The sequence below is a fragment of the Serinus canaria genome, chromosome 4 (genome assembly GCF_022539315.1).
Source record: "Serinus canaria isolate serCan28SL12 chromosome 4, serCan2020, whole genome shotgun sequence".
Taxonomy (NCBI): domain Eukaryota; kingdom Metazoa; phylum Chordata; class Aves; order Passeriformes; family Fringillidae; genus Serinus; species Serinus canaria.
The window spans coordinates 48,533,442-48,555,631 of NC_066317.1; the positions used below are offsets into that span (position 1 = coordinate 48,533,442).

Sequence of the window (22,190 nt, forward strand, 5' to 3'; positions counted from 1 at the left end):
GCTTTTATAATGAACATTAAGTATTTTTACAATTAAAAGAAATACATGACATACCTTCTGCAGACAACTTACATGATTCATCTCTCTTCTGACGCTTCTAAATAAAAATAGAAAAATCATGAATGCTATAAGTTATGAATTCTGCAGGAAAACTTTGCAAGTCTTAGCTTCAAAATAATTGAAATATTTCCCAAAGATTCAGTATTTTAAAAGAAATATATTTAGGAAAAATAATTCTGAAGTGGAATTTGTAAGCTAGAATTATCTTTCTAAAAACACATCAAACCAGAGAAACATGCCCCACTACTAAGACTTCATAGCCTTCATTACATAAACCAAACAAAAATTTTGCCAAAAGGTATTCCAAGTTTCACAGAGCTGTAAAGGAACATAGGTTAGAGAACTCATCTCAATTATTGCACGTGGAGACGTTTTGTATACAGAATAATTCATGAAATAATTGTTTTTACAGGTCAAAAAACCAATAAGGATTTTTTGCCTATGGAATTCTTCATCAATCTTGTAGTGAAATTGTGCACTATGATTGTTCTTTTTTAAGAATCTTGTTTTCATGATGAGGCACTCATAACATCCCTTAAAATATCTTTCAATAGCTCCAATGATTATGACATACTGATACACTCCACACATTTAATTTTACAAACGACTATACATTTTATCATTGTTCTTGCAAAGATAACACCTTTAGACCAAGACTTATGCAGACAAATGGTCTGACAAAATACAGGCATGCCACAACATATCATAAGCAAGAAATCTACTGACCAGAATAGATTCTTTCCATTTTTCATGAATCACTTTTGCCAAATTCAGATCAATATGAACCACACAATCCTCAACAGTTAGTGAACCTTGAGGAACAAAGAGAATATATTCATTGAAAGCAGTCTATAAAAACTTATGTAAGCAATTAAAGTACAGCATCCTAGACTTAGTAATTTTAACTTTAGATATTCTACATAAACTGGTTATGCCTAAAAAAAACTTCTAAACAAAAAAGCACATTCCACAGAAATTGTTTTCAGGTGTTCAAAAACTCTGAAAGGCTAGGAAAGAAACAAGTTAACATTAACTGTATATTTTTGAAATATGACTACCTGGACAATGGTATTTTTCCTCCTGCTTTCAGTTTTTCTAGCAGACCTTTCTTTTACAAAGCTGTTGTTGATTGAAAACAACAGTTTCATCCATGAAACTTTGATTCCCTGTGATCCATTGCAATCCACATGGCAACTGCTTTTCTGTACATCATACCCACCACAGCCCAACATGAGCCACGTCCCTCCATTCCAACACACAAACTCAGAAAGACAAACTCCAAGCATCCCCCCAAACTCTAAAGGAAACAGCAGAAATTATCATGGTATCATAACAAAAGCTCTTTTTCCTAAAATGGGTATTTCTCACCCTTTCAAAAATAAAAAAAGCAAGAAGCGTGTATGTATCAAATAAAAATGCTGGGCATACTTCAGACACAATAAAACACTTTTCTGCTATAAAAAACAAACTTTTTTTTATGGAGCTAGGCATGTAAGGCAAAGAGGCCAGTATTCAAACCCACCAATAAATCAGGTATCCAGGGTTTCACATAAAGCAATCTTCAAGATGAAAGACAGAAATGAGAAAAAAAAGGAAAAAGTGTGGGGGAAAAAAGAGAGAAAAACATCAAGCTGTATATTCCTCCTATTTTTCTTTTTCTATCATTCTTTAGCTTTTGAGAAGCATGTTCAAGCTGTTTATGGCTTCCTTAACCATAATCTGCCAGCAGACAGGTCTGTTGTCATCTTTTAAGTACACAGCCACCTTCATTTCCCTTAACCATCCATCTTCTTGTTCTCAACTTAAGTGATGCCTAAAGGTTTTTCTTCCTTTCTTCTTTCCTAATCAGTCAGAATTTGCATATTCCTTATCATCTAAATATCTCTTCAGAGTTTGAATATAAGCTCAAATGCCTGTTGCTCAGGATGCAAATAAGCCAATATATTTTCTTTATACTTTGAAGTATGTGCATGTACAAAAAGACAAAGGCAGAAGGTAGCACTACTGCACTTATATTTCATGCCATGCTTAGATCAGTTTTATTTCTGCAATAACAACATCAACTGCCAGTATCATTAAGAATTACAGGAACTTATTCCCTAAAACTCAAGCATGAAGGGAAAAAAGCACAGGCAAAGAAAGAAAGGTTTCCTACCCAAATAATTTTTTTTTTCATAAAAACACGTACATAATTACATCATACCTGCATCAATGCCAACAGGTCCAAATATCTCTTTCAGCTGGAGTGCCAATTCAGGAGGCAATGTTAGTTCTAGGCAATCTATACTGAAGGCTGCATGTGATGCTGGTATAGGGCTTTGTCTCTTGGCTTTAGTTGCAGCCCAGCTTGGAGTGTCAACTTCTTCTTTGCCACATATCTCCCTGGAATTCTCCTGACTTTCTTTATCCATCTCCAGTTCTTTATTGCTCCTAGGAACAACCAGAGATGCACGATCCATTTCCAGTAACAAACCAGTCCCTTTGGAATTTTTGGCATTGCTTTCTGAAGGGTTACTGTCACTTTCATTGTTTAATTCAGATTTCAAATTGGTAGAAGTGGTGTTAGGATCATGAAGCAAACCAGCATCAAGTTGTAAAAGTGATGGCTTATTTGCAGTTTCTTCAAGAGGATTCTCACTCCCTCCCTTCTGCTTTCCTGAAACAGACAGCTCAATGACACCTGCTGCTGAGTTGCTTGTGTTGGTTCTAGAATCCACAGAATTTTTCAGTTCCTTTGAATTATCCAATGAGGTAGCAGTGAGTGAGTCAGAAACATCAGCACTTACCACAGCTGTCTTGGCAGCCCTACTTTCTGCAATGCTGAGTGATGAGTCCTTGCTTTCTAATGTCTCAAAGGTATCACCAGCCCCAGGTAGTTGTGGGCCTTGTTTGCAGTCTTTGAGATTCTCATCATAGTTTATACTTGCCTTGAAATCAAGGTCTGTGACCACTGGCTCAGCTTCGCTTACCTGAAAGCTTTCAGTATCAACAGCTTTACGTAACTTTTCATCAGAGTCTAACAGCAGACCTGTGGCCCAGTCTATGTCTTTGTTACATCTTTCATACAGATCTTTCAGAGCTTCAAATGAAACAGACTCAAAGAGCTTACAGAGTATATCTAGTTTTTCAGACTCATCAATATTGATAAGCTCACTTTCCTCCACAAAAGTACTTTTATCATAAGTAACTCGATAGGGTATTTTATCCTGAGAATCTGAGACATTATCTATGTCTTTGGGTTTGAAGCCATCTAACCTGCCATGCAATATTTTTGTTGTCTCAGGAAAAAGCATTTTCTTTTCTAATCTCCACAGAAGAGCAAAGTCCTGTGATTCAGTCTGTGAATGGCTACTTTTTTGCCTACATAAGTCAGTTTCCTTTTTCTCTTCTGCCAGAGTAAGTTTAGACAAGTGGTCCTCTTCTCTGGGGTGTACCAAGCTGCTGTTTGTAAAAGTGAGGGCTAATTTGTGATGTTTCTTTGTTCTCTTACTTTGCTGGGATTTCTCCTCATTTACTGTTTCACTAGCTACTATTTCCTTTTGGTGCACAGGAAAACTCCTTATATCTGGTTGCCCTTCAGTGTTCACAGGTGAACCATGAATCACACGTACAGTTTCAAGAGCATTCATATTAGTGTCGTCTTCAGTGTTTTTGTCTTCATCACACTGATTTAAATTTGTCTTTCTCATTCTCCTTGACCTTTGCTGTCTCTGTTCTAATGAGGATGAGACAGGCCAATATCCTAACATTTCCAATTCTGGTGTAACTTTAGCTGAACTAACAGAGTAACAGCTACAGGCCTCATGTCCTTTCTCAACAGTACATGTCTCAGGCAGGCCCACTTGCTCTTTACCTATCTCAGAATGCTGCTGACTGGGAGTTTCACTTTCCTTATCACTCTTCAGAGGAGATTTTTCTAGTCTTCTAGATCTTTTGACTCTCTGTCCCATTGTTTGTTCCATGGGCCAGTCACCCAGAAAGTTTAGTAGTTCTGGTTTTCCTGATGCATCAAAAGACAAACTGCTTGGTTCCACCATGTTACTCATTTGTGCTGACTTTGGTTCCACACACATTCCGCCCAATTGTTCAACTGCAGTTTGAACTTTGAGACTGCTGTTATCACTGTGCTCCTCAGCTCCACCTGTGTGTAAATTCACAGTCTCTTCAGCTGGAATCACATCAACCTCATCCATTTCTGCTTCAGTATTTTCTTCTTCTGTTTTTAATCCCTTTTCTTCTTTCTTGTCCAAGGGCAGCTCTCTTTTAATGCAATCTGATAAATTAATTTCCACGTCATCTTGAACAGTGCTTTTCTCAGGATTGCGTTCCACTAAAATAGTTTCCATTTCTTTTTCCTCTTTCTGAAAATGCTCGGGGTCACAACTACTTTCTAATTTTGGAGAAATACTGGGAGAAGTTTTATCAACTTCAGCTAATTCAATAGGCTCCACCTTGGAAGCAAAACATTCTTCTTCCTTTACACCAGAATGTGCCTCTCTCTTTCTGAAAGACAAATTGGAATGAAATATAAACCCATTTCAAACCTTAGAGACAGCATAGAGAGTTTAACCTAGTTAGACTTCTAGTAGAAGGAAAACAAATTTATAACTAGCTGTAACTCCAACACTCCTCAACAAAAAAGGAGCTAAGCAAAGATGAACTTTCCTTTAGTAAGTACTTTCTTAAGTAACCTGCTTTTGTGCTCTTCTTACTAGAGCACAGGGCTAAGAATACTTTCTCAGTCTACCCCCCCATCCCATTTCCAGCATTCAGTTTTGTATCAAAGCACTTTGCTGCCAGACACTTCCTCATTCAGACCAGCAAGTCTGGTAAATATACTTTTAACTAATGACTGTTGGTCTCTCCTGTTGGCTTAATGCTAAAGACAATCTAGACATTAACTAGGAGAGAATGTGCCTTTTCTCATCAAACCGTTTTTCACAATCAACTACATTCCATTAATTATCATTTCAAATACATCACACATGCAAAACCCAAGTGAAATAATAAATAAGTGAAATAAAATCTGATTTCCTATGTGTCCCAGTTTTGGCCAGAACACAGAGGTTATTCTATACCACCTCACGTCACTGCTGGAGCAGAAACGGGAAGAGAAGGGGGAGCGAACGAGCAGCGTGTGGTTTGGGAGCCTCAGTGGGGGCACTGAACTGGGGAGTGCCATTCCCGTGAACTACAATACATAGAATGATCCAGCCTGGCAACTACAGAACAGTCCTGGATCCAGCCAACGGAAACCCAGGCAAGTTTAAATCAAGTATACTGAAGAGCAAGTAAAACCTGTTACTACTGCACAGAGAATACACCTTCTACCACAAAGACAGAATCTAATATCAACATACGAACTTGGAAATAGTAATGTACCCTTATTTGGGACAACATTCTTCTAAATAACAATTTATAGACTTTAGGCGCTTTGTATCTATAGCATACACCCAACAACACATTTCTAAGATAACAGCAAGTCAGTCAAGATTGGCTTCTTGAAAAGTAATACTGCCATAATGGGAGGCTTTCAAAAGCATTGGTAAGATGACTAGGTCCCTTGACTACTCATTTCTGAAAATCCTGAAATTCTTAAAAATTTAAAAAATTATGTAGGGATTTTTTGGTGTTATTTAACTGTCATTTTCAATGCATTCACCGTTTGACATTATTACTCAAGTTTTGTTGCTATGAAGCTAAAAGGCTACATTTTTAGCCTTTTACCTTCATAGCAACAAAACTTTTATTTGATGCTACAAAGCTAGTGAAAGAATCTAACCTCTGGCTTTCCTCCTGAGAAGGATCTTCACTCCAACCAGCAGCTTCTGATTTGTCTGGAACTGAAGAATCCAATATTGATCTAACAGTGAGGCAGCGTTCATACCGTTCCAACATTCTTTTGATCTTTTCTTTAGATACACCATGAATGTTTCTCCTATGAATTGAAAACAAACAAAAATAAAGCCATTTCAAATTTCTGTATTACAATGACAAAGGAGAATAATTTAATAAATTTACAGTAAGACTAACCAAAGAATTCAGGGAGCCAGATGAAAAGCTGTGAAACAGCAATTCTTTCTGTATCAGTGCACTAAGGCGTTGCAAAGAGGACATATGAGACAAACTGCTGCTCCACTTCTCCACCCCATCTGGTCTCCCTGTATGGCAGTTGGATGTTTTGCATAACATTAAAATCTAAAACTGTTCTAATAATGCATCTTCCTCATAAAAGTTTCAGAAAATACACTATATCAGATTCTGACAGGGATGCAGGATACCAAACAGGGTACAGAAGACTTCTGAATTCAGTCTTTTTTCCTTGCTTTTGCTAAACTAAGAAATTGTTGAGCCTTGAAGAAAACCTATTCACCTATTATTCCAGACACCCTTTGGCCAGAAACTTTCACTAACTCTGTTAAGCACCAATTAGCACTGTATTCTGCTGCAGTGCCACCTAGAACAAGCGAATCTTGTCAAGGATAGTACAAGAGAAATTGAAAACACAGAAGAAAAAGTTTAACTTTTATTTTAAGAAGGAAAATAATCTTCCTACCCTACTTAAAATGCACCCAACCTTAAGCTAAACACGCAAATTCAGATGACAATAGATACTATAAATCACAAAATAACTTCTGTTGGAAGGGACCTCTGGAAGCTCCATACTTCAGTCTCCTACTCAGAGGAAGCACAGCTAGATCAGGTTGCCCACAGCTTTTTGTATGATTTTGAAAATCCGAAATGACTGAAAGTCTATAAACTCTATGGGCAAACTCTTTCAGTACCTAACCACCTTTAAAGTAAATGTTGGGCTTTTTTCTTTTATGTAATCTAGAGCTCCAACCTGATGATGTTTGGTTTGTCCCACCCCTGCACAATTCTTTTTAGTCTTCTCTATAATGTTTCAAAAGGTAGCTGAAAACAACACAATTATTCTTCAATTATCTCTGTTTAAGACTGAATAAACTACTCTTGCTCAGTTCCATATCAACTGCAAATTTGCTAAGAGTGCACTATGTCCCAGCATCCAAGTCATAAAAAGGAATTTAAGAGCTGCAGTCCCTCCCCAGAGGGACACAGGCCTTCACTTTGGACACACAACATTTGAACCTGGCACCTAGCCAATTTTCTCATTATGTTTTCTTATGTTTTATTATTCACTTACATAGGGTTTATGTCTTGCTGATTTCAGCTCTAAGTAATAAAAAGTCCTGCTAAAGAAGAGGTAAGCAACAATGATGCACAGAGGTTTGTCCCTCTTAGGCCATGAGGTGCTGACTGCCCTAAATTCAATGACAGCAGAAACACTTCAACTATAGCAACAGACCAGAATGCAAAACCAGCTCCAACCCGACATAATTTTTGCAATCACAGTGACCCAAAGGAACAGTCACTGTACCTTACATGCAAAGAACTCTAATAATGAAAACATCACAGTGTCTATTGCTAACAGTACCTTTTGAATGTAACTGAAGTGACTGAAGATCTTATAATACATACATAAAAAAATCCACAAACTATCATTAACAAGTTACTAATTATCACAAAAATTCTGACAGATACCTTGCTACTTCACTAGCCATTGTACTAAACAACACCTTTTTTAAAACCATAGCTTGTATTGTGCAGTGTGTTATTTTCCTTTACATTCTTACCTTTCAAGTTCTTTTGGTTTAAACTTCCACCAAGTGTCTGGTTCTCGGAACATTACTTTGTATTTGAACTGCTGAGCCTGAATAAAAGAGATGTAATATGAAACAGAACATGCCACATCACCCATTTCTTATTTCTATGACAAATCACACTATAGGCATAGCTTGCTTCTTCAAAGCTGATTTTTGTATTTTTGATACCTATGGAATAAAACATTTGGAACAAACATTTTTGTTCAGTGTTGCACTTCAGTTTATATAAACTGAGATTTAAAAAAAAAACATATATGTATCTCTTACCATAAAATTAAATGTATGCCATGATGTGTCTTCTCTGAGACAATACTATAAAACATCACCTCTTTCCAGATACAGCATGCATATGTCTGCACAGCCTCTCCAAGACAGAGGAAAGCACACAGCTTACATTCAGAGCTGACCAGATGTGACCCAGCTCCAAAACAAGCAATTCAGTTACATTAGCACAGCTATTGTGGACAGCCTTCCTGCCACATTGGAAACTTGACCAAGCTGCAGGTAAATGGTTTCTATATAGTTCAGTCTCATCATGACAGAAAAGGAGCCTAAAGTCTAATCAGGAGAAACACTGCAAGTACTGTGCTGTTTCTCCCCATTCCTGTTTTCAGAAAAAAAATCTTATCACTGTACCAAACACTGCACTTCTGCAAGAACTCTTGTTGCATCTCGATTTCAGTATACAGCAAAATGAAAGACATAACTTACAAAAGAACTGCTAATCTGACAGTTGCTAATAAATACAAGGATAATAAAATAAACATTTTATTAACAAAATTATGTGTGCCCAAGTCTCACTGTTCATTAATCCATTTGCACATGCAGCATATATAAGGTATCTGCTCAAAAGCTGTCAATTATATGTACTACACTCTCTGCTCTATTTCTGTAACAGGCAAGGAGAAATCCCAGATCTACATTATAATACTTTTCTGTAATGTATTATTTCAGTTAATCAGAACCAATTTTATAAAATATTGTTCTAACTACCAACCAATATGGTCAATGATCAACAGCAAAATACACTCTAGACTCTACAAGTGTTGATGACCATTTAAAAACTATTATGTGAAAAGGTAGGATCATTTCAACAAAAAGTATTAAGCAAATCTGCATAACTTCAAGCAAGCTAGCAACATTTGGTAACTCTAGCCTCCTACTGGTATCTGCCTCTACGTCATATTTAAGATGGAACTGAGTTTTCAAGTTTTACAGAGCATCACACATCACTCGTTCATTAGTGTTGACTGCACTTCTAAAGCAGCTTCTAATTTTACTGATCATATAAAAGAGGAACAAAATCCAGTTTCTTCAACAACATTTGCTTTTGGCCCCAAGAACAAAGCACTTGGCTTTTGCCTTTGGTAACTGGGCCTGGTTAATGCTCATATACCACATGACGCTGAGTCATGCAACACAACATGACACTGGGCAATATGATTCCATGCAACACTGGCTTTTTTACTCCAGACTTCCTTGTGGAATAGAAGCTAGACTATGAAAGATGCTCTCAATTTAAAACATACGTTGTTGCCACGCTAGACAATAACCTCTTTTCACATTGGTCAAATTGTAATACTAACCAAAGTAACATAAGGCTTCATCTCCCATGCTTGTATGTTTGTGTTGTCAATTATTATAGGAGAGATTTGCATTTCAAATGCTTCTTTGGCTGAAAAATACACATGCACAAAACAATGTAATACAATTAATTTCATTACAATAGGGTGAACATATTAATACTCATTCTCTAATTTTTTCTATTTTTACATAGATAGTCTATAATGATTAACCACTGTGTAAACAACTCTTGCCATAGCTTGATCTGTTCCAAGGCCCTTTATTTCAGAAATCCCCCCTCACATGTAAAGCTACTGAGATATGGCATTAGCTTTTGAATTAATGTATGTATGATAATCAAGGAATGAAAATGTAGATGTAAAATGCATCAAGATGACTAATCAATCAGTAAATTAAACTAAAAAATCTACATGATCACCTTAAAGTGGACTTCTTTGTTGCATACAAAATTCTCGGCTTTATAACAGTCTTAAGATTAGTCCACTCTGTAAACTGTATAAAATATGAAAAACCAAAAGAATTATTGTAATTTAAATACACATTAATGAAATGTATAGAACCACTAACTTTGAGACACAGAACCATGTTTCTGTAGACGTTACAATGTGTCTGAACAATTCCACATTTATTATTTCATTTCTCCACTAGAAATTTGACAGCAAAAAAGGGATCATGGCTCAAACTTAGGAAGTAAAAGATTAAAAACTTGTTCTATGTTGAGTTTAGCACAGGTCACTGTCAAAAAACCCCATCCAATTACGAAATGGGGAAAAAATAATTTATTTTGTCTTGCTCTTATAATTTTGTTTAAATTTGACAACAGTTTTGTGTACAAGAGAAAAAAAAAAGGTAACTAAGAGTAGGAAGATATCTGTGTATTATTTGTGTATTAATTACTTACTGCATATGTATATTATGGATCATCTCAGAAGAAATATTTCTGGGAGATGGTGTAGGTAACCACTCTAGAAATGGGACACTACCCAAAATACATACTATATACTACAGTACAAAACATACTCTTGACAAAGACAGTGGCATTTCTAATTGCAAAACACACAATGAACAGATGACTTCTGAGTTTGTGCTCATACTCTTTTTCTGCACATATTAAAAAATACTTCTATGATGGCGTAAACACTTGTCACGTAACAAGCCAGGCAGATTTTTAAACAGCACACAAGCACTGAATTGTGAGCAAGCTAATCCCTTATTTATATCTCACCTCGTTTCCTGTTCCAGTCATGTGCTTCCCCTAAGCAATCAGGATCATAATGGTATTGTCCATGTTTGTAAAAGTAATCATCAGTACTAAGAATGATTCCACCTGGATTGTCCTCAAGCAAATTCCTGTGAGAGATCAAGAATTAAACAGCTTTTTCCCCTTCTCCTCCCAAGCTGCAATGGTCTACTACCATACATAATTTTTTTAGTCTCTTGCACAAAACTAAAATTATTTGGAATGGAAGCAGCAAATGTAGGTAAGAGGAGGGAAAAAAAATCAACCTCCAAGTAAATATGATCTATAATAATTTCCCTCCCTTGTTTTTTCCAAAGGATGAGGATTATCTAGGGGAGAGAGCTGATGTAGTTTCCCTACATGCCTCTCATTTCAAAACATCAAGGGAGGTATTTTTCCATCTACATGTAGCGACATACCTTCACACTGACAAATATCCTGTCTTAATTGCACCACATGTTTCAGGTGTCAGTCAAAAGGAGTCTTAGTTCAATCTAGGCTTTCAGAGAGTAAGAAAAGGAATCAAAAATTCCCCCCAAGAAGCTTAACATATACATATATAATAAAAGTCACACAATAGAAGGGGAATTTCTGCCTGTAAAGAGCTGGCATATTTCCATCAGTGTTATTCGAAGAAAACATTAGAAATAAACTGGGACTGAAAGAATACAGAAGACCTAACACTACAGCAATGATGATGCTCTGCTGACAAACTCCTTTGTTCAGTGATAGAAGTTGAAGCTCATCATTCCTATTTCAATTTCCACCAGGAAAGGACCTGCAAACAACTCTGCTTTCAGCAGTTATTACCCACCATACTGGATGTACTGCATAGCTTGCAATTAGGGTTCACGCATTACTATTTACAAGTGAACTGTAAAAAAATCTGTCTCTGCCTAGGCCAAATTCTGTACATTAATAAGCAGGTTTTTTAGAAGCTCACAATATAAATGTTCTACCTTGCCAAATATGATTTTCCTGATCCTGGAACACCTCTGAGAAGAACAAGTACTTGACCTATTAGTTGCATCTTTTTTCTCATCATGTGACAAACACGTGGTTGCTGTGCTTGCGGGAGGTTCAATTTTGAGTTTCTATCTTGATTTCCCCATACCTTCAGAGAAGAGCTGCCATCCCAGGCATTTGAAACCACTGGGGAGGAAAGAAAAAGTCCTTTTTCCGAAGTTCTACAGTCAGAAACAGGTCTCCACTGCCCTGGACTGGCAGCCACAGGAATTACAAAGCTGTGACTTCCACTGGATGGGTAAAACACGGGAGCCATGAGATTCCAGTGTTGTTGAGACTGACCTGATGGTGTAGGAAAATTTAAGTTATAACCCTGCTCAATTTGCTGAGTATCTGTGGGTTTTTGTGTTTTGGAACTGGATGTTTCAGGAGAGATACACGCCTCTGGAAGAGAAGCACTCTGGTAACTGCTAAAGGCAGTCACTGCATCTTCATGTTGTTCCAGGCACCTTGAATTAGGATCTCCAGAAACAGCTGCTCCAAGTTCAATAGGTCTTTGGGAGGACCCACAAGAAGGAGCAGTCACACTACTTTGATCCAAAACAGTATCTTGTGTCTGATCAGAATTTTCACACAATATTTCTCCATTTGATAGTTTATACACTTCTGAAGCCACATCATGCTGAACTTGAATTTCCAACATATCAGAATCTTCCAGTATCTCTGCAAAACTGCCTGATGCAGACGGTGAGCTTGTCTGGATGCTCAGCTGACTCACTGGCGGCTGGGAACAGCAGAAGTTTTCTAAAACCTCATTATTTGTCTCTGCTTGCTGTGGAAAACGTAGGACATTGCAAACCGAATCAGGTTTTTCCCACTCAGGAAATTTGGTAAAACCACCCTGTTCCATAGGGTGCTCATGTACTATTTGGTCATTTGCAGAATTAGGCAATTCCTCACTCAAGCTGTAACTCTGAAAGGCATTTTCTAGAAGGGAATCCAGTTCTCCAGTCAGCTGCACACCAGGTGACAGGACCTTTTCTATTGCAGCTCCAGAATAACTATGTGCTGCAGTACCTTCCCCCATTCTTTCATTTTCAACAGATCTTTGCTGATTAACAAGAGGTAATGATGATGCTGCTAAATCAAATCCCAAGGTTTTTGAAGATGCTACTCCTTTGGCATGGGTGGACAGCTCCAGGAGATGATCCATAGCGTTTTCTACTGTTGGGTAAGATAAAGAGAATGAAGCATAGTCAACTAAACGAACCCAAGCTAACGTGCATGCAGTTTTTCACTTGAGGAAGCATTTATTACAACTAAATAAACAACCAAAAGACAGTTCAGCAATTCACCTTTAAACATAACTTCTGAAACTCCCTTGATCCATTTTTCGTTGGAAGTAAAGGCAGAATTCAATATGGACATACTGAAAATAACAACCTAATAAACTTAAAAATTACTATGGAAATACTGTCTAAAAATTACAAATTTTAACTGGAAAAATATCAGAGCTGGATGTTTAAATGGATACTTATTTCTAATCTATCTCACATAGCTGAAATAGTGTAAAATGAACTAAAAACTCTACAAAGGATGAAAGAGATAGAAGTATGCAAAGTATATTCACTAGAGCCCACTTTAAAATGTCCTATCCAATATCCCCTGAAAAATCCAGTATCTGCATTAAATCTTTGTAAAGCCACTGAATTGAGTAGAGGGTACCAGTGATCAGCATGAACAAAATGAAAAGCAGGCACAAACATCTGAGCCCTAAAGCTAAGCTTCTGTTTTCCTGAAAGTGTAGCAAAAACTTTAAGCTCATTTAAGTATGACTCTGTCTGCAATCATTAAACAAAATCTTTGTCATCCTTCTAGCTTCTGTACTGTATGAAAACAACTTATTAGCACTCAAATATGCTAACCTTTCCATTTTTAAACTACTGCTTACAGTACAAGACTATGAATTCTACATGTTTACAGCATTCTCCAATAAGCTTTAGATAAAACTGTTATGGTAAAGATTGAATCTTATTAAGAGTTAGAAGCATGAATCAGTAATTCCATCAAATTCAATTTTAAAATAAACAACAATTATAACAGCACTCTCTCACATTTGTTAAGTTTTAAACTCTGTACAATTTAGGTAATAAAAACAGTCCTTTTAATTGTTACCTAGCTTTCATACATACAAAAAAAAAAAGCCAGAATCTGCTTTCTTTGCACATATTCTTACAATAATCTCAGTTAATAACATCTGATCATATGAATACAAATTGATTTAAATGCTCCATGTGGCTTATTCCCCAGCACCTCATGCAGTACTTTTATCATAAGCAAATGACCTTACATATAGAGGAATTTTAAAACCACAGAAGAATTGGAGGGACTGGGCATAAATATGAAAATAGTCTGCCAGGAGAGTTGGGTATGTAGGTTGGCAGAATGTAGGGAAAGAAACTAGTTCCTTCCTTTAGTTCCAGCAAGGCTGCAGAGAATTAAACATGGCAAACAGAATTTATCCTGCAGAAACTAATGCTCAGTGGACATGACAAGATGACAATGCATAATAAATGTATAACAAAAGCTCAGTATTTAGGAAAAGCAAATGCTGCCAGGACCACATATAGCATACCATCAAAAAATTGTGATCTAGAACATAAAATACCCCTCCCGCAGAAACAGCTTAAGCATCTTGCAGAATATGGCACAGAAACTAATTAGAAAAACCAGATTCCCCTCACAACTCCACCACTGTCTGCTCTGTGTCACAGAACAATCCACTCTAAACAGTAACTCCATTTATGAAGCACACTGCTCCATTTATCAGGCTCACAGAAACATTGTTAAAATTGGAGAATCTTACATGGTTGTAAAATTTCAAAACATACTCACCTACTTATAAGAAGTTAAACTCACAAATATGATTGCAACACCCACACCAACTTTCCCAGTGTTGCACCAGTTAAGAGCTATCTGCACATGAAACAAAATTGTAATGCCAGCTGGATATTATTTACCTTTAAAATCACATTCAGACAGAACCATATAAACCACACTAGGATCTAAGTCAGAAAACATCTCTGACATGCTGTTGAAGAGCTCTTCCTTATTGACATAATGCATTGCTTGTGACACTAAGTGGCTTGGGTTCCCCTGGGATATTGCAACAGCAGTCCTGTCAGAATTGCCATTCCTCTGAGAAGGACTCCCACCAGTTTTCCTCTTTCGTGGCATTTTGGTTTTTGTGTGCTTTTTGTTCTGGTTTGTTCACACGGGGCTGACAGCACCAAGCTTAAAAATCACAAAAAAAGCTCTCCTAACTGGGATAGACTGAATAGAAGTTGCAGACCTGAAAATAAAAAAAAAAAAAAACAAAAAACAGAAAAACTTTAATAAAATACATAATCACATTTCCATGTCTTCTATTTAAGTAGCTAAAAGATTAAAAATATACATAAGCATACAGGAAAGCATTTCCTAGATGTCTGCCTTTTTTCTTTTCAAATGGCTGACAGCTAGAACAGCCTTATTTTCCAGTTAACTAGACATGGAATCTGCATCTGGAAGAAAGAACAAATAGAATGTAGCTTAAAAGAGAAATCCAGAAAAGCAAAGTTTGCAATGTCAGGTGGCCAGTTCACAAATATTCCTCTGCTACTGAAGATCAATTAACATTATGGAACATCTACATTCAGCAAACATTCAGAAACTACTCCTTTTATGAAAGTACTGGAAGACGTTCTTCAGTGTTGAAACACTGGCAGAGAGGCTGTGGAGTCTGCAACCCCACACATTCTCAAAACCTGACCAAACAGCCCTGCTTGAATCAGGCTATTTCAGGGCTTGGTAACGTGCATCAGGCACTCCTGCTTAATGTGATTACTGGGTTGAACTAAGTGACATCCAGAAGTGCCTCAGCCTGTGTGGAGTTTTTTTAATTGTTAAAAACACTTTACAACTGTATAAACCATAAAGCAAAAAGAGGCTTCTGTCCACCCACCCCCTTCTGCCGTGAAGCCTTTGAACACATCTATTTACATTACAGCATCTATAATAACTGCAATTACTGCATAAATCTTGTATAGAAAAGGAAAGTATTTATTAATTGAAATACAAGCATGAAGTGCAGCATGGTCTCCTTTTTTATTTATATCAGTATCAAAGCTCTGTTGAGTTCTTGTTATTATCATCATAAAGTAATTTATATTTTTTACAAATAATTACTGAGAAGCAAACCTTAGTAAGGCTCTGAAATCTGAAATTTCAAAGAGTCACTATTTACCAATAACAATTACTGAGTAAGCCATAAAATACCTTTTTTTATATAAGGTATTTTGCCAGTGATGATCAATTCAACATGTGCAGAAAAATCAAAGGCAGCACTTCCATTTTCACTTAGTCCTTCCCTCCCTGGATCACTGGCACACAAATGACAATGCCAGATTAGTGCCAGATTCAAACACCACTTCTCCATTATTCTCTATCAATCTCTTTTAACAACCAAGGGATTGAACATTTAGCAGAATGTTGACTGTTATGTTCTCAAGTCACAGAAAGTTATGAAAGCAAAACAGACAACTCTAGGATCCCAGGAGTTTCTATTATGTGTATATGGACTTTAGACAGACAAACCAGATGGATGTCTGAAACAATAACAAGGTCAAGGAAGTCTGAAATGAAGGACAAGGAAAACAATACACAGGAAAAGGAAGTAGCAGACTTCCAAAAATAAAGGAGAAACCATAGTGGAAAATACTAATTGGCCAGACTGAGCTGGAACAACTGCAGCGGTTTTTTCATCACACTTTTTTTGGTTCACCTGTCTGATTAGACATCTTTACATCATTCTTCATTGTCATGAAGAAGTATTCAGCAATGACAAAAAAAGTTACAGTAGGTCTTGTTTTCCAAACTTCTGTATCTAATTGATTCATCCTCTAGCCAGTAGAAAAGGTTGTCCTAACTTAAACAATGTTGTCCGTGCTAAAAAATGTGATTGTTCCTCAGTCAAAGAGGTTCACTGACACAAGAAAGATCCTGCAAGGGAGTTCTTCATGCACCTTGACATTAGTATGCAGCAACAGACTTTAAACAGAACACTTCAAGTGTTGCCAGTGTTTGAATCCAGCTCTTTTATAATGATCAATCCTGTAAGGACATGCTGCTGAAAAACATACTCTGACTGCAATTCCTATTACACATCTCAAGAATAGGAAAAGAAGCAAACAAGTATTCACAAAACTCTTTGAATCAAAAATATTGCATTAGGAAATCATCAGCAGTAAAGAAAGTTTTTCAAGGTCATTACAAGGCCTTATTTTTTAAGCAAAGAGATCAGAGCAGTATCCTAACTACTACTGAATGTTTACTAAAAGCACTAAGCAGCATGAGACACTTCTGGTTTAACTGTGACCAAGTTCAAACAGCTAAAAATTATCAGTATTACTTCTCTTCATTTTCTAAGGACAGAGGAAAGTCTCTAGCCTTGACACAACACAAGAGTCAAACAATATGAACAAAGCTGCCCAATTTGTGTATATTTTTAAATTTCTCTGAATACTTTAAGGTAAACTCCATACATATAAAAGAGGTTGGTTTGGTTTTGTTTGGGTGGTGGTGGTGACAGCTTTTTAATCTGGTTTACTTTTGGGGTTTTTGAACAATTTCTTAATTTCAAGCTATATAAAATATTTATCATGTAATGTCCATGCAAACCTTCTAGCTTTTTAAAAAAACAAACACACACATGCAAATATATACTTACAAGCTGGGACTGGAAAAAAATTCCTATTTGTAATACATATAAAATAGCAATGGCACAGGACTTACATCTTTAGCTTCACTGAGTTGCCCCACAGTGGATCCTTTCTCATCTTTCCAAAACCACCATTGATGGCACATTTAATAAAGATTTGCTGTTAAAAACTATAATGCACTCTTCTGTCAGGAAACCATACTTTCTAATACACAAATCAGATGTCAGTACAAGTGGCTGCTTCCTCCTGACAAAGGAATAATCAGAATACGAATTAAAATCTGTATTTTGGTCACTTTAAGCAGTTTTAACACTGAGCAATACATTTAATAGGTTTGACCAGATTAAGCATAGCTAATATCTTAAATAAGTACCCAACATTTCAAGCTGAGCTCAGCTGTAAGTTTTCCTAAGGATAAGAACATCTACCTGAATTTAGTTTTTAGATGACTTCTTATCTAAAAAAGCTGACTTACATCAGGTAAGGAAATAACATAGCAGAAGAATTAGCTAGAAAAATGTAATTCTAGAAATAAATGTAAGTTTCCTCACTTGTCTTTCCACTTGGTTCTTCGCCACAGTTCTTAACCATCTTGAAAAAGTTTACATATCCATGCTGGTGAAGACAAGTTTCATTCCACCATGTGGGAAATTAGGCAAAAAAAATCTGGCACATCAAAATAAGATTATGTTACTCACACAGCTTATTTGTAAAGTCCTACTAATGCTAAAGAACTGCACTTCAGTTCATCAAAGCATCTGCCAACTCCTAATCCATTGTGTACATACCAAAGACGTTAGGTCAGCTCAAAGTCTGACAATTCCACTTTACATATTAGCCTAGAGCTTACTCCTCACAAGTCTTGTGCTTCCAAACAAACTTTAAAAACCCCAAACAGCAATAAAACCACCAAACAAAATAAAATAAAGAATAAACATCAACAACAAAAAAATCCAAACACACAAAAAAACCAAAACCAAACTGAAAGTGTACACCTAAATTAGGTAAAGCATTTGAAACGACTATTCTGTCACACTCCGAACATGACAAGGTGATGGCCTAAATGCTCTTCATGAGAAATGGAGATACCCATTTCCCATTTTACATCTAACTTCATTCCACTGCTCCAAAGAATTAAAAACTGCTATCAAAACACACAAAGCACTTAAGCATGAACTTGATGAGAATCCAAATTTACAAAACAAAGGACATGTTGTAGACATAGAAAGTTATTCACCTCAACAAAGCGGCTTCAGAAAAACCATACCAGGAAAAGCTGAAAAGCCATTCAATTATTTTGCCGAACAACCTTCCAACAAAGGTAATTTCCACATTTGTTCATTTGCACTTTGAGGTTTCCTGAGTGGAGAAAAACTATTAAGTATTTAAATACAAGCACAAGAGGAAAAGCAGCCAATGAAATCAAACTTACAGCAATTCATTTTGCTTTCGAGTATTTATAAAATAAGAAGCTTTTCTTTTTTGGACAATGTTTGAGTCGCCTCTAAAAACTGGAAGGCAAAAAAGGAAAGAAAAAACCAGGATATGCCTTCCAGCAGATTTTTCTCAGTAAGTGTAGGAGTAGCAAAGGAGATGGTTTGGGAGCCTTTTATTGTCTTACATTTCTGCCAGCAGTCAGCAAGGGAATAGGCCACTTCATTATTGAATGTGAAAATTTATACCCAGCTAAAGACAGTGCTTATGGAAACACTTCAAGGATCTTTTCTACTCTTTCCTTCTTCCACTCTGTGGGTTGTTCCAAGGTCTTGTTCAACAGTTTTAACAAAGGTCCTCCTCTGTCATATCAAGTTCTGACAAAGGGCAATACACTGACAAATAGGTCTAATTCCTAACTAACTTACATACACATGCTTTATACAATCTGTTCTGCTAGGATTTTTTTCCACTTATGTGATTTTTAAGTCTGTCCTAAGTCAGACAGATTCTTTTGAAGCTGCTGCAAAAAGTAAGTATTCCTTTGAGAACAAAACAAAAGCTTCATCCAACTACACACAAAGTTCAAGAGTACAAATCCAGCACAAACTCATCTAAAGTAGATGCTTATGAAGCAAACACAGCCTACAGGAAGAACACAGCTGTGTTTCCTAGGAAGGACTCAAAAACTCTTCTGCACACACCATGTCATGAGAAGTCAACCTGCAGTGGAAGTCATCTGGTGACAGGTGACAGTAGCTGTGAAACTCCACATTATGCAGTTTCCTTTCAAGACACAAAGCTGCTCTTGCTAGAGCCTTTCCATAGAGCTCCCAGAAAGGGACAGTCAAATCTGCTGGATGAACATGATTAAAGCAGTGATGTGGGAGGAGGAAACCCACTAGTGTGTTCTCCACCACCAGGTCTGCTTGAAAGGAACTTCCTTTTGCTGTGCACTGAAGGTCAAAGCTTAGATTTTGGCAAAAAAAAAAAATGCAAGTAGCCTTAGTATTATGAGAGTGCAGATATGCAGCATATTGCTTGGGAAGCATCTTTCCACTTCTATGGGCATTTAGAGATACTTGATCCCTTTATAGCTTCCCTTCTATGTCCTTCTCCCATACAGCTCACAGCTCTCTAAAGCATGCTGAAGAAAGGGTTTCCCATGGCAAATTTGGCTTTGAGGGGAGACCTTCCAGGATGCTGAGGTCTTGGGCTACCTGGGCTGTCCCCAGTGCAGATGCCACACAGCCCAGCTGTGTTACTGTGACCTATGCCCAGTCTCTGAAGTGATGCTGCAGGCTGAAAAAAGGTGAATCTTGTGGTAATGTTGGTGCTTCTGCAATTCCACACCTGACATCAGTACTACTGCTTAAGATTTTATTCCAACTCCCCACTAGAAGTCACAGAGAGATATTTGGAAAGAGGAAAAAGAACTCCAGAAGTCCTGGAGCTGAAACTTGCCCACTTCATGCTTTCAGAGACTACTCAAAACTTAGCCTTAATCAGTTCTTACACAGCCAGTATAACTAACAACGAATTAATGCCCTACTGGCATGTTAATAGTAGCAGAGCCTCTGTGAGAAAAACTAAGGCAGCAACCTCTTAAAATGCAAGGATTATTTTTTTTAATGGAGTTCTTCTGCATGTAAATTTAGCTCTATAAACATTCCTGAAATAGTAATTCGACTGTGTCAGCCATTTAGCATAGATTACAAATCAGTACACAGGCAGAAGTGAAAGATAAGAGACTGCACATCACCTCAGACCTAAAATCCCCCAAAGCCCTACAAGTAACATTTTTATATTCCTTCTATATCAGTGGTTTCCCCAAATGAAATAGATTAATGTTAATACAACAAATGAAGAGGATTTAAAAAAAAAAAAGTATAAACAAGGCAACAAGAAATAGAGAGCAACTACGTAGCTAAAACAAAACAAAAACCAAGAGACAGTAAGAAGCCTATATTTATTGAAAAATAAAATACAGGATTTTAACACGTGCTTTGATGCCTTCAAATTTTCCTCACCAGTTCTTCACACAGTCTACAGGAACCCAAACTGCAAACACGTGCTGCAAGCATGTGACACTAGCAAGCCCCGTCCCAGTCAGGGTGACTGTGCCGGGAAGAATGAGGGATAAAACTTTCAACCTTAGAAACGTATGCCATGCTTAACTTTTTCTGCCCTTCTTTCATTTTCTCCGTTTGTATTTTAGCCTTTGGCTCTCCAATCACAACTAGAGACGGGTTATCTAAAACTTTCACTCCTCTTGGAGTTCTTTGGAGTTCTAAAGAAGTTACTTTCAACTTTTCACTGTAAGGTTCTCCTGCAAGATAAGTTGCAGACTAAACTTTGTCAATGCACTGTATAAAACAGCATATAAGTCTCTCTTAACAGCCACCCTGTCCTCAGTCTTCCAGTACGTGAGTTAAGAGAAGTACTGGTAAATACGTATATTTTTTTTCTCGCTTTTGAAGCCAGGGTCCTCCGAAGTCCCAGTGACCTTAAGATACTTGTCCAGCAAAAGTGCAAATCCTGTCCAAAGCTCGGAGGGATACTATGCTACAAAGGTCAGAAACAACCTCACGATAAACACGTTTCAGCGGTTCTCGACTATTAGGAATGAACAAGCCCTCAGAGTACTCAGAATCTTTTGATTTCATTTTGAACGGGGTGAATTTATCTTCGCAACGAGACGAAGTTCACCAGCACTCCGCACTGCTTGCTGCGGGGCGGGCGGCCGAAGCCTTTCCACCGACTCGCCGGCCCCGACCCTTCCTTCGGCGGCCACAGCTGCAGGCAGGGCAGCAGTCGGGATTACTGCAGAAGGCCGGGCAACTCGGTGACGGGCGGAGGGGGGGTAGGCCGCCGGCACCGCGGCGCTCACCACAGCGGCGGGGAGCGCCGAGCCCACACGAAGGCCCCGGGGAGAGCAGGCCCGAGCGGCGGCCCCAGACAGGCGGCGGAAGGGCCCTCCCGCGACCACACTGGAGCGGCCGCTTCTCGCCAGCGACGACCCGCGCCCGGAGCCCGGCCGCGAGCGGGCGGTGAAGCTGCGCCGCCCCCGCCCCACTACCTCCCCTCCCACCCGCAGGCAACTCCTCTGTCGTGACGCCGGGGCCGGGTCCCCCGGGCCCGCCGCCATACGGGACGCGTCGCGGGGGCCGCCCGCTTCCCGCCCCCGGGAGACCGCGGCGAACAGCTCCGCGCCCTATCGGGAGCGGGGTGAGGGCGAAGCTCCTCCCCGGTCCCGCCGCCAGACCCCGCCGGCCGTTACCTCGCTCAGCTTAGCTCAACTCAGCTCAGCTCGCTCGCTGCCGCCGGTGGCGGGCGCGGGGCTGCGGCCGCGGGAAGGGGAGGCTCGGGCGGGGCGTGCGCCGCGGGGACACAGCGCCGCTCCCCGGCCGCCCGGGGAAGCGCAGCCCGGGAGGAGGCGCCGCACCGCCCCCGGCCCTTCCG

At 38.5% G+C, this 22,190-nt stretch overlaps 1 protein-coding gene across 3 annotated transcripts in view; it reads right to left on the reverse strand.

Annotated features, from left to right (window-relative positions):
* Positions 1–22,105, reverse strand: part of N4BP2 (NEDD4 binding protein 2) — a 35,574-nt gene extending 13,469 nt beyond the window's left edge. For 2 of the 3 annotated variants that reach the window (XM_030238932.2, XM_050973923.1), the window contains exons 1-13: positions 22,009–22,105; positions 18,532–18,653; positions 17,846–17,960; positions 17,368–17,540; positions 14,556–14,887; positions 11,529–12,759; positions 10,555–10,679; positions 9,332–9,420; positions 7,716–7,792; positions 5,843–5,998; positions 2,264–4,563; positions 787–872; positions 55–97 (exon numbers count right to left, since the gene is read on the reverse strand). In XM_030238932.2, coding sequence (XP_030094792.2) covers positions 55–97; positions 787–872; positions 2,264–4,563; positions 5,843–5,998; positions 7,716–7,792; positions 9,332–9,420; positions 10,555–10,679; positions 11,529–12,759; positions 14,556–14,772 — 4,324 coding nt within the window. In that variant the 5' untranslated portion in view covers positions 14,773–14,887; positions 17,368–17,540; positions 17,846–17,960; positions 18,532–18,653; positions 22,009–22,105. The remainder of the gene's footprint in view (positions 1–54; positions 98–786; positions 873–2,263; positions 4,564–5,842; positions 5,999–7,715; positions 7,793–9,331; positions 9,421–10,554; positions 10,680–11,528; positions 12,760–14,555; positions 14,888–17,367; positions 17,541–17,845; positions 17,961–18,531; positions 18,654–22,008) is intronic. The other variant, XM_030238933.2, reaches the window with a different exon arrangement.
* Positions 22,106–22,190: the final 85 nt, after the last annotated feature.